This window comes from Varanus komodoensis, unplaced genomic scaffold, assembly GCF_004798865.1.
Source record: "Varanus komodoensis strain SLA01 unplaced genomic scaffold, ASM479886v1 scaffold9, whole genome shotgun sequence".
NCBI classification, from domain to species: Eukaryota; Metazoa; Chordata; class Lepidosauria; order Squamata; family Varanidae; genus Varanus; species Varanus komodoensis.
Window position 1 is genome coordinate 27,886,551 of NW_025336598.1, and position 12,487 is coordinate 27,899,037.

General features: G+C 42.2%; 1 protein-coding gene across 3 annotated transcripts in view; it reads left to right on the top strand.

Moving 5' to 3' along the window:
• The first annotated feature begins 24 nt into the window (after positions 1 to 24).
• Positions 25 to 12,487, top strand: part of METTL8 (methyltransferase 8, methylcytidine) — a 44,250-nt gene continuing 31,787 nt past the window's right edge. For 2 of the 3 annotated variants that reach the window (XM_044418393.1, XM_044418395.1), the window contains exon 1: positions 39 to 362. Coding sequence is in view for 1 of the 3 variants with exons in the window: in XM_044418392.1 (XP_044274327.1) it covers positions 45 to 72 (28 nt within the window). In the remaining 2 variants the exon portion in view is untranslated. Of the gene's footprint in view, positions 363 to 12,487 lie in introns of all 3 variants that reach the window. The other variant, XM_044418392.1, reaches the window with a different exon arrangement.

The following is a 12,487-nucleotide window of genomic DNA, read 5'->3' on the forward strand; positions in this document are numbered from 1 at the left end:
ATTCCGGGAAGGTCGCGTACCCTCAGGAGACTACAGATCCCAACATGCGCCGCTCTTTCCTCCACTCTCAGGGTATACTGGGACCACGTGTTCCTCTTGCAAAGCGTGTCGTGGGGGGCCGGCCGGATAGCTGGTGGGTTTGCGGGCGAAGAAGCCGCTGAAGTGATGTATCTGAGCCAACAGCCTGGAGAAGCCTCCTAAGACCGCCAGTATATAGATACATGTGTATGGATATCTTTAAAACAGTCTCCCAGTATCCTTCTTGTAATGTATTAATTAAAATTCTTTGAGGATTTGAGGAAGCCAGTGAATAGCGATATTCGAAAAGCTTCCTGCGTTAGATGGCATATACAGTTTTACAGGTATGTGCTTCCCCTTCTAAAATTTTGCTTGCAAAAGACATTTAAGGATAGCACTTTTTCCAAGCATGTACTTCAGTAAGCACTTCCTTACTTCTGATTTGCATTTTGTACCCGTGCCTCTAAAGTTAATTCAGATAGGATAAACGCATTAGACCAGCCTTGCCCATTCTGATTTTCTCTACAATCGTGTTGTCTCAGGTCCCAGCATCCCCCACCCACATAACTGGAGAATGCTTGAGAGTTGTAGTCAACATACCTGGAGGGCACTGGGTTATAGATTAAGGAAGTCTGCTTTTGGCTGTCAAAGCTGGGATATGAGCCTAGTTATGTGGTACCAGGGCGAACATATATGTCAAATTGTGCCTGAAAGCGTATTCTATGAGCAGTTTGTTGAATCTTTATGGTACAACAAGGCCCTTCATTTTTGCTGCTTCAGATAAACACAGCTACTCCCCTCCACTCTGCGAAAATGTTGAACAGGCAAAAGTCCCTTTTAAGTCAGTCAGTCAAAATGTATTGACTAAAATACAGTGAATGTACTTTAAAAACAAATAGTAGCTATACAGCCTTTAAGATAAAATGTTAAAGGTCAAAAATTTGAAAGTCAAAACGTATGAAAGTCAAAAATTGAAGTAACAATACAATGTAATATAAAAATTCTTTTATAGAAAGAGTTTGAAAATCCTAGAACATACCTTTTAATAAAATTCATTCTGTAAGCCCACTGAAATCTTACATAATTTTTTAAAAGAACTTTTGCAATAAGGTGTTAATAGTTAATAGTTCATTAATCAGCGGTTTTTCCTTGAACTGGCTGCCTTAACCTGTAAAAGGGCAACCCTGTAAGTCACAAGCTGATTAAATCCTTGTAAGAGAAAGATAAACTTGTCCTCAGTCACTTGAAACTGAGATAGGCAATAATGCTCCCTGCAGCTGGTATACAGCCTGCATTCCAAGAGCTTCCACTTCCACTTCCATACATGCAACGTCCGTCATGTGCTGCTGTAGTCTGGAATCTGCCTTCTTGGATCATGGTTCAATTTGCAAACAGGTGAAGGCTCAGTGTTGATCCCTTTTTATTGGAAAAGAGATGCATATGAGAGGGATGTTTTAACATGGAGTCCTGCACTGAGCAGGGGGTTGGGCCTGATGGCCCTCTGACCCCTTCGAACCCTACTATTCTAGGATTTTTCTAACAGATAATGAGTTTTAGCACTCACCAGCCATTTCATGGACTTTGTGTTTGTGTTCCACCTGCACTCTAGTGCCTAGTAATCTTTGTTTAAAACATTGCTTATATTAAAACTGGAAATATTTGGAGCCTCTAAGTAAAACCATGACTTGGGCAACAATTTTGAACAATAATAAAATCCAAATTTCCCCAAGTTTCTGGCTATATGCTCATTCAGGCATTTTTTTCAGAACCTGCTGTCACTTATTTGATCTAGCTTACTTAAATAGCACTAAAACAGGCTAAGATAGTACATAAATAGCCTAAGATGGATCAGGTCTGAGATTGCGTCTGTTCCAAATTTTCTTCTGATTACACGAGCTGGTGTGAATCTTGACACACTTAAAATTGAATGTAAGACATGATTCCGGACCCTTTCAGTTTTGTTGTTATTGGCAAAGCCACAAATTTCTACACCTCAGGTCAGAACTGGAAACACCTTTGCCTTAAACAGTCTTACAACTGGTTGAAGTGACCCGAAATTCCAATAATTTAAGAACCATTTCAAAGTTTGGACACAGCTGCTTTCAGCTCATTTCTCTTGGCTTGTAATATTCAAGTTCCCATAGATGAAAAGACAAAGCATGCATGAGTAAAAGCATGCTCTATTTCATTAGAATATAAAAGGGCATTTGTGGTGTTTCTTGCCACTTTTAGTTTTGTACTGATAATTACTGAGTTGTTCTCTCAGAATAGGCACTGAACTTTCTCAGTAATCTATGCAGCCCTGTCTGAGTAGCAGACAGTAAGACCGTGTCATCTGTATTTATAGGAAGATATTAACCAATCTGTATGAGATCTTTGACACATGAAATGTTTGACTGTAAACAAACCACATCATTAATACAGAAGTAAAAAACGAAATGGAGCAGGAACACCTTTATCTGTGCAAATCTTATTTTTAAGGCATGGTTTACATGAGTTCAGACCTTTAAATTTGTACTGAGTAAAGCACCTTTATAAGGAAGAGCATTCTCCAGGTTACGCTTTTTCCCAACCCCTTTTCCCACAGAAAGTTTCTATTTATCAAATCAAAGACATCATTTAAATCAATAAATGAGGTGAAGAGTTGTCCATTATTTGCAATATAATTTGATAGCATGGGAGACAGGATGAAACAATTACTCTATCAATGACAGACCCTCACATTCTAAAGTCTGCCTGCTCATATAAGATTTTTTTTTCAGCCTAGTCCTCTAATATCTGAAGAAGGTTGGTATATGCTTTTTGCTGGGATATCAGTTAAGCTGATTGGCCTATAATGTCTAGGATGCCCTCAATCTCCCTTTTTTAAATGTGGGACTACTATACTAAATTTCCATCTGTTAGGAATACCTTCATTATTGTTTGTGTGAGTGAACAAGCCATCTGGTAAGGCAGTCCACCAGTCTACATTATTCCTAAAAAATTCAGGTGGAAAAAGGCCTCTCCTGGAGTTTTACTGTTCCTAGGGGACTGTGTAAGAGGCTTTATTTCCTGTATGGAGACTGGTGGCCATTTCGAGAAGTCATTGATATTCCCAAAAACTGCTTATGTGGACCTTTTAGCAAGCCACAGATCTGTATTGACTTATTTTGGAGCATGATCTCCCAAGCTCTGTGGAACTTACTTCTGAGTAAAAGGACATAAGGATTTGCTTGCATCTTGATTTTTTTTAACTTGCTGGAGATTGGGTATTTATGAGATTCTTGGCTCAGTGTGTTAAGAGATATCAAGAAATGGAGGGGGAAATATCCCTCACTCATTGTGAAAAATAGCAAGCTGGGTCAACAGCACTGGTCTCTGGAAGAGGCTGGCCTACTATTATAAATTAAAAATTTAAATTTACGATTATAAATTAAAATCTATGTTGATTTAAAAAATGCTTTTAAGATCATAGGCCTGTACCTCTATAAACGGGAAAAGTCCTACAATTTGCAGCATTCTTCCATGTTGGGAGTTGTAAGACTTTCTTCTCTTGAAACGTGCATAGGATTGTGCTATAGGAAACTGAGCTTTGACCCTGAAGTGTGATTGCATTCCTGTTTCTATTGGAAGGGGCCTGCTGCTGTCAGGTTATCAGTAGAGCAAACTTTGCTATATGGTGAGCTTGCCTGCCTAATCACTATGTGGTCTTATTTCATTATATAAACAGATTTCTCCAGAAGTTGTATGTTATAATTAAAATATAATTAGAGAATAAATTACACAAGTAAATCACAAGCAAAGCAATGATGTGTCATAAGGCAACATATTGTCATGGTCTAAAATATTCAGATGCAAAAAAATGGAGACCACCACCAAGTACAGAAGGTCAAATCTCATTCCAGGAATTAAAATGATGGGTCTTAAACTTGGTCAGAGTAACCTTGTGTTCCCTGGGACACTCACCCCAACACAGGATATGTCAGTCTCCTTCCTCAAAGGTAGACAGTCCTACAGCTTCAGGGGGCAGCTCTGTATTTTGGTCCCTCCGTCTGCTGTTTCGCAGTGGAAAGAGTCTTGATGGCTCTTTCCAAAGTTGCAAAAGCCACCTCAGACAAGTCTGGGGAAGGAGAAAAGGAAACAATCCAGTGAGCAGGGGAAGAGAGGAGAAGCTGGGATCCTCTGGAGGCCCTGGCTTCTCAGCCCTCAACCCCAGCAGCATGTGTCCTCTAGGTGGGGTCAGAGGCCCATGTAGTAGAAGAACTTGTGAAGGAGAACAGTGAACTAAAAACCCCCTTTGTTACTCCTCCCACTGAACTGACTCCAGCCTAGCAGGACATAGGCTTCCCTCTACCAAGTGGCAGTCAAGTAGGCCTGTACTTTAAAAGTACTAAAATACTTGTAAAGAGCCTGGGAGAACTGGAAGGTCCTAGCTTAATGCCCCCCAAATAGCAAATAACTGCCAGGCAAGATTTCCCTGGGCGGGGGGGGGGGGGGACCACCGAAAAGCTGTCTTTCTTGCTGCTGCCTTCTGAGCCTTTTAATTTCAGGCCGTTTGAAGATGGCTTCTGTGGTTGGCCTTACAGTAAATGCGTACAGGAAGAGGCACTCTGTCAACTACTGAGTTCCAAAGTAGTTTTACATCAAGTTGACCTCGTACCTGCTCTTGTTGATAAATGACACCTTGATGAAATGAAAAGGGCAAACTGAGTTAAATAGTGGCATTTTTGGCTTCATGGAATATTTGATCTCAATAAGCCCTACACTCCGCCCACTGACATAAAGCTTTTTTCTTATGGTGCTGCTCCCTGCTGCAACCTTGCTCCTTCAGGGAAGGAAAGGAAACCACAGTGGCTTCTTTTTCCTGCCCTGAACCAGCTGGTTGCATGCTGTGGGATTTCCATGCTCGTGCAAGCCAAATGCAGGCTGCTGTACCCTCTGACTCCAGTGAGGGCAGCTTCCAAACCCTCCTGGAGCCCGAGAACAAGCCAGGAGTTGTGGAGGGTTTAGATGTTACAACAGTCTGTAGTTATAGAAATGAAGCGGTGCATAGTCGGCATACACAAGGCAAGGAAAAGACTCATGGCTCTGGCCATGTTCCCTGATCATTTGAACCCAGACGGAGCCTTCTGTTTTTCAGTGTTGCCTTCAGGGATCTGCCCCCATGGGTATGCATGTGCTTGGACCATAAGTGTGGAAAAGAGCATTTTCAGTATTATTTCTGTGGAGATCTGCAACACTGGGGAGACCTTGTATAGCCTGAGCCTCTTAGTTACTGCTCATGAATTTGGGCCTGTGAATTTGGGCTTGAAAGCACTCATCAGGGATGTATTAGCATGTCGTACTAAACCACCATGAGAATAAGCCACAGTGGGTTGTTTGTTTATCAAATAACCTGCAATGGTGCTGACGGACGATCAGCCTCTCCAATGTTTGTCATGGATTGTGTCCAGCTTACTTCTTTTGTGTGCTCCCAGTGTGTATCATAAGGGCCTTTGGGGAGGGGGAAGGGAAAATTTACTTCCTACTATCCTTTGCCTCTTCGCTATGTCAGCAGGCTTTTCACTAGTGGTCCTCTGAGAAGTCTGACATTTAGTGGCTATAGGATTCGCTTGTATGGGGGAGCGCAACCCAGAGCAAAACTGATGGGGTGGATAATTAATTAATTAATCAATCCCATTTATATGCCACTACCACAATCAATGATTAGGCTGCCTGTGTGGCTTACAACAATTAAAACAACAACATTCTAAAATCAGTAATACCAAAAATTTAACAAAATATCAATAATACAAAAATATAGTCCAGCAAATTAAAATAATTACATTAAATATTTAGATAAGCAAATAATATATAATCTAAACATTATAAACCAGAGTCAAGTTAAAAACAAGATTATCATTAAAATCAACTGTTAAATTCCTAGAGTTGCATCTTCACCTGGTGTCAAAATGATAGCAGTGATGGTGCCAGGCACACCTCTCCGGGAAACCTTTTTAGTTAATAGCTGGGATATCCCACAAGGCACAAGAAAGGGTGTACGTATATGTGAAAAATTAGGTATTTATCAATGCTTTCATGGAGAATGCCATCAGGCCGATGACTGGGAAAGGGGGAAAGCTTATACAGTTCACGTTTGCCAGAGATACATTTCTGTGGCATGCTTCTTTTCATGGCGTATGGCTAGTGTGGCTTCAGTGTGGGTGTGATGTTGATGAAGGTAGTGGCAGAATCCAAAATTTTGTGAGGCTCCCCCATGCTTTGTGTCATGTCACTATTTCAGATGGTGGGTTCAGGGATCATGGGAAAGGGCTGATTTGGGCAATAGCAGAAGCATCATTTCCAGGCCTTGGGCTTAGAAACTGCAAGTTGTCCTGAAACAGCATGTTCCCCCCTCCCTTTGATTTGCAAACACTATGTAGGATGCAGCAAGCAACCATCATCCCTGGTGCAAAGGCTTCTTCCACATCCACAAGTGTGTAAAGGGAGTGCCAACACTCCCCGAGGCTGCCCAAAGCATACAAACCACAAGCTCAGAACACACCATGAGCCAAGGTTGAATTGCAAAGCCTGCTTCGGACAATGAAGGGGCACACAGGGGATTTGCTTTCTATGTCAGTGGAGCTGGTAAAGAATGGTTCTGGCTAGCTTATCTTCAGTGGTGAATGCTAGAATATATTAGTAGTAGTAATAGTAGAATTTGTATAAAAGCCGCCTGTTACCATAATGCTCTCTGGGTGGCCATTACAATAAAAATATCAATAATATTAATAAACAAGATGTACACAAAAATGTAAATTAATAGAAATAATTAATAAAATTGAAACCAGTTCCATCAATATAGATAGTTTAAGTAGTGCCACAGGTGTGTTGGAAAAGGGAATTTTTCATGAGGAGCCTAAAACTCAATCCAGTCGGCACCTGATGAATCACTCAATGTTTTATTTATTTATTTATTAAAACATTTATATGCTGCCCCATTCGCCGAAGCCTCGAGGCGGCTCACAACACAAAGTAAAATACAAAAGATAACAATATAAAAATAACAATATAAAATAAATAACAATATAAAAGAAGTCGCCCTGGCCAGATAAAATAAGCAAATACTGTTAACAATTAAAATGACGCTTAAATAAAAAGGTCTTTGCCTGGCGCCGAAAAACAAATAACGAGGGCGCCAGGCGGACCTCCCTGGGGAGCGCCTTCCATAGATTGGGTGCCACCGCAGAGAAAGCCCTCCTCCGAGTACTTACCCTCCTAATTTCTTTCACGGAGGGTTCCCGGAGAAGGGCCTCTCCCGCAGATCTCAAGGAGTGGGCGGGCATATATGGATGTAAGTGCTCCTTCAGGTAACCAGGATTCAAGCCGTTTAGGGCTTTATAGGTCATCACCAACACCTTGAATTGGGCCCGGATTTCAATGGGAAGCCAGTGAAGCTGACGGAGGACTGGAGTCATGTGAACATAACGCCCCGTCCCCGTCAGCAGCCTGGCAGCTCTATTTTGAACCAATTGAAGTATCCGGACCGTCTTCAAGGGGAGCCCCACGTAAAGCGCATTACAGAAGTCAAGGCAGGAAGTCACCAGCGCGTGTGTCACTGTCGCCAGGCAGTCGTACTTCAGGTAGGGGTGCAGCTGATGGATCAGCTGAAGCTGAAGGAAAGCGCTCCTCACCACTGCTGTCACCTGAGCTTCCAATGAAAGCTCTGGGTCGAGGAGCACTCCCAGGCTGCGGACCTTGTCTCTAAGAGGGAGTGCAACCCCATTCAGGACTAGGTTCAATTCACCTCCCCGAAGCCCGATCCGCCAACCAACAGGACCTCTGTCTTGTCTGGATTGAGCTTCAGTTTATTGGCCCTCATCCAGCCCATTACCTTGGCCAGGCACTGGTTCAGTACAGCCACTACCTCACCTGGATCGGTGGAAAACGAGAGGTAGAGCTGGGTATCATCAGCGTACTGATGATTCCACAGCCCACACCTCCTGATGACCTCTCCCAGCGGTTTCATGTAGACGTTAGGGACAAAATGGACCCCTGCGGCACTCCATGGCATAGCTGCCATGGTGCAGAGCCATAGTCCCCCAGCACCACCTTCTGGAATCGGCCATCGAGATAGGAGCGGAACCACTGCAAAGCAGTGTCTCCGACCCCCAATCCCGCTAGCCTATCCAGAAGGATACCATGGTCGATGGTATCGAAAGCCGCTGAGAAGTCCAGAAGAACCAACAGGGACGCACTCCCCCTGTCCTTCTCCCTGCACAGGTCATCGTACAGGGCGACCAAGGCAGATTCAGTACCGTACCCGGGTCTGAAGCCGGACTGAAATGGGTCCAGATAATCAGTTTCATCCAAGAGTGTTCCACAAAGTGTTCAAAGTGTTCCACAGTGTTGTCTCCCTGGAAGCCCACAGTGTGTGTTCATCAGCCTGCCCTTAGTGTGTGCAAATGCTGGGATCACCCTGCCATAAATTTACATTTGCAGAACTCTCCACCCCTCTAGGTGGAGCTAAAATGTGGACATGAGAAAAATCCAAGGCTCCCACCACCTAAGGAAGCTCCAGCTCACAGAATCCTCTTAGGTTCTTTCTCTCATCCCATACAGACAGGTATAGTTGATTCATAACATGTCTCATTTTTCTGAAGAGGTCATATACATTAGATTTCTCAAAGTACTCTTGAGGGGGAAGTACACAATGCTGAAAGCCAGTTTATGCAGTCAAGCCCAACTTTTTTTTTTAACAGATGTGGATTTCCATACCTGGGTTTTATTTCTGCTACTACGGTTTCAAAAGTAGCTTGGGATATGCAGAAAGTTCCATGAAATCTGGCATCATGACAAGCATCTATGTCCAACTCCAGTGTCCAAACAGCTTCAGTACACAGCAATGCCCATCAGTGGGCAATACATCTGTCAGCCTTAAGCTGCCCCATGCAGCTGCTGGGATCGTGGCATCTCTGTATTTGGCCAGAGAGATGGGCATTTCCAGCCATTACAGTCTGCTGAATCATCTGTGGCCATCCTGGAAGAGGATTCTTTTGTAGCCCTATTCCTTCCCTTCCTTTCCTCTTTTTGTGTAGAGGTGCAACAGAACCGCTATAGAACTTGCTTTAATTATCGTGCAATGGTGCTGGAAGAGCTTGTCCTGTGCATTGTTTGCATTGTAATAGCAGCAGCAACTTCTTTTGATAAGAAATCAGATTACAGATGTGCAGGTCTAAACCAGCTGTACGACCTACAAGTTTAGGATTGTATATTCAATTTTAGATTTCTTGGCAATGATTGGAGTCTGACCACAGAATTCCATACTTGAGCTCTTGGAAGTCTGGATAAAGAATCTGGTTATTTACAAGAAAAGCAGTATTTAGATTGCAGTTCTGTATACATATATTGGGGAATAAACCCCATTGAACTTAATGCGACAGAGTTCTGAGTTCTGACATATTTAAATTTTTGCTGGTATTCAATGTTTATATGTTAGCTGTATGCTAGACATTGTACAGAGTGAACTTGAGCTCATTTGGTATATTTGACTTGATCTGAAATCCTTTGACAAAATGTTTGGATTATTTATATCATTTTGCTATTGTATTCTGTTCTGAGGATTTCTGCTTCTCATATTGGGTGTGGGTCTTAGTTTGTTAATTGTAGGTATTGCTATTCCACCCTTAAGTTACATTCCCAGTGAGGCATGCACAAATGAATAAAATGTTAAAAATGTAAATACAAAAACTTCACAATAAACTAAAAGACCACCACAAGTCATAAAAAGCCCATAAAACAGTTGGCATGGATTAAAATTGTATCAAAAAGCCATGGGGCATAGGGATTCTCTTTGCCCAGCATAGAACAGATAATAAAAGTGAGCACAAGGTGATTGTCTCTGGAGATTCTCAAAGAATTTTCTTTGTTGGACCTGTTCTGAAATTGCTACATGAATGTGACAATGACCTACAGTGAAGAGCATTTAAAAAAAGAAAAAGAAATAAAAAATCCTTATTATTTGAGTTTGACTTCAGCCTTTATACTACCATTAGTATTCAAGGCAACAAGCAATGAAATATAAAATCAAATGCAAAATTATACTTAACATGAAAGCAGATACATAGGTTAAAAACTAAGTTAAAATGCATCAGTACAGTTAAGAAATAGCACTTATCAGTTACAACCTACTTTTTGCAAATGATTTAGCTTAAAATAATCTGAAAATAATGATGTTTTTGCTTCTTGGCTTTTCTCAGAAGGGAGCTCCAGATCCTGGGAAGGGCTACTCTTGCATTCCTGCAGAATGTTCTTCTGATGGTGATCTTAAAATTTCCACTGGCTCATATGGGATAATTTTGTCTTTTAGGCAACCTGGTTCTAAGTTCTGTATAGTCATATAGGTCATAACCGGTACTTCAAATTATATCTGGAATCAGACTGGTAACCAATGAAGCTGTTGTAACAAGGGAACAGCATGCTCCAAAAATGGTCTGGGTGAATGGGCTAACCCCAGAAATCAAAACTAGCCACATGTAGAGCACATTTCAGTAGTCCAAAAAATTTCTAACTAATTTTCCAGGAGCTTGAGCCTTAGCTATGCCTACACACTCCTGGATATGGCTGAAACCATATCCAGGTTTACCTGCATCCAAGACATGGTGAATCCTTATTCCCAGATCTGGTTTGACTGACCAGAAGAACCTCTGCCTTCTCTGGATTAAATTTCCTTTGTTTGCCCTCATCCAGCCCAGTGCTAATATCAGGTACTGATTTGAACTTGAACAGATTTGATTCAGATAGAAAGCAGAGGGAGAATTGGGTGTCAGCACACTGGTAGCACTGAACTGCAAAACTCCAGATAACCTTTTACAGTGGTATTATATATAGGTTATAGGGGACAAGATAGAACTGGAAGGGACACCATAGGTCAGCATCCAGGGCATTGAACAGGACTCTTCCACCCCACCTTCTGAAATTCTACTGCCCCCTACCAAGAAGGACTATAGAATGGAGCTTCCAAGTTCCATCCCCGCCAGGCAGCCTAGAAGAATAATGGTTAATGTGGCAGTATTTAAATGCACATGCAGGTCCAGCAGACTCGCAGAGCCACACTCTCCCTGTCTAATTCCTGCTGTATATTGTCTACCAAAGTGATTAAAGTAGTCTCTGTCCCAAAAGTAGTCCTGAAGTCAGATTGAATGGATCTAGTTAATCTGTCTCATCCAGAAACATAAGTAAGTTGTATGTTTAGCAATAAAGCTATCCCATAATGGACTTGTTCAGATGATTCTGGCTCAAGTTGTCAAAGTACAAAGTAGTACAAATAGCCTTGACTGTGTTACCATATAAATCTTACACTGCTTTGCATTTAACATAACGGTTTGCTCAGTGTCAGTTTTGCATCAGTCATATTCACAGCTTTCCTCCAAATTCCCATGATAAGAATTGTTTTTCATTCTCTTAAGTCATTTGAAATGGTCAGGCTTTTAACAATTAAGTAGATAATAACACTCATAAAAAGGTATTAACCAATGGAAAACCTTCATTTTTTCTGCTAGTATTCCTGCTAAATATTTTTGACCATCTGTCTAATTATGTAATTTAGGCTTATTTCCATCTTAATACGTTCCTGGGCTTTTGCTAGTATTGGCCCTAACAGAAATATAACTGTTGTGTATTCAGCTTGGGCCTCGACATATTAGGAAGCTCTGGATGGCAGCCAGCAGGACTGCTTAATTCCTTCCTGCTGTAGCTGCAGCATAACCCAGTGGTGCTGCCTGCTAGCCCTGGTGCAACACTGACTGTGTTGGAACATAATCCTAAGACCTGGTCTGTCATGTTGTCTGAACCCAGCATCATGGTTCCCATGGTCCTAGTATGCAACTGCCACAGAATCCTTTGGAAAGAATGGCAGCTGCAGGAGTCGTTCAGCCATCTACCCTCTCTGTGTGGAGCAGTGAGGAAGGGGCAGGTGACCTAGGCAAGAAGTGATGCAAACAAACCCAGCCTTGTGGCCAGTATTGCAATGCCACAAAGACAGTTGGAATACTGCAAGAAACCAGCTGAAGGAAGAGGGAAACAAACCACCCAGGGACTGAGAAAACAAGCCATGATTTGTTCAATTGTCTACAGAACAAATTCTGGTGGAGGAAGCAAACCATGGTTTAAATAAACCATAGGCTATCCTTATGTGTTAGTCCTGTGTTACAAACCATGTCTGTCTGTGTGGATAGGAGACACACTGACAAAGCAGACTTCAACAATCCATGGCTTAGCATTATGTGCAGACCACGCCAATGCTTTTGCCTCATTCTTGGCTCTTGGAGGTGGGAGGTGGCATGAGTCTGGAAGCTAGTGGTGACAGAACTGACGTCAATAGCTGGTGGTCCAGCACCTCAGAACTTGTGCAGAGGTAAAGCTTATGGACATGAGCAACTGTCTTATGCCAAGTCAGATCCTTGGTTCATCTAACTTTGTGCTATAAGCTAGCTCTCCATGGTTTCCAGTG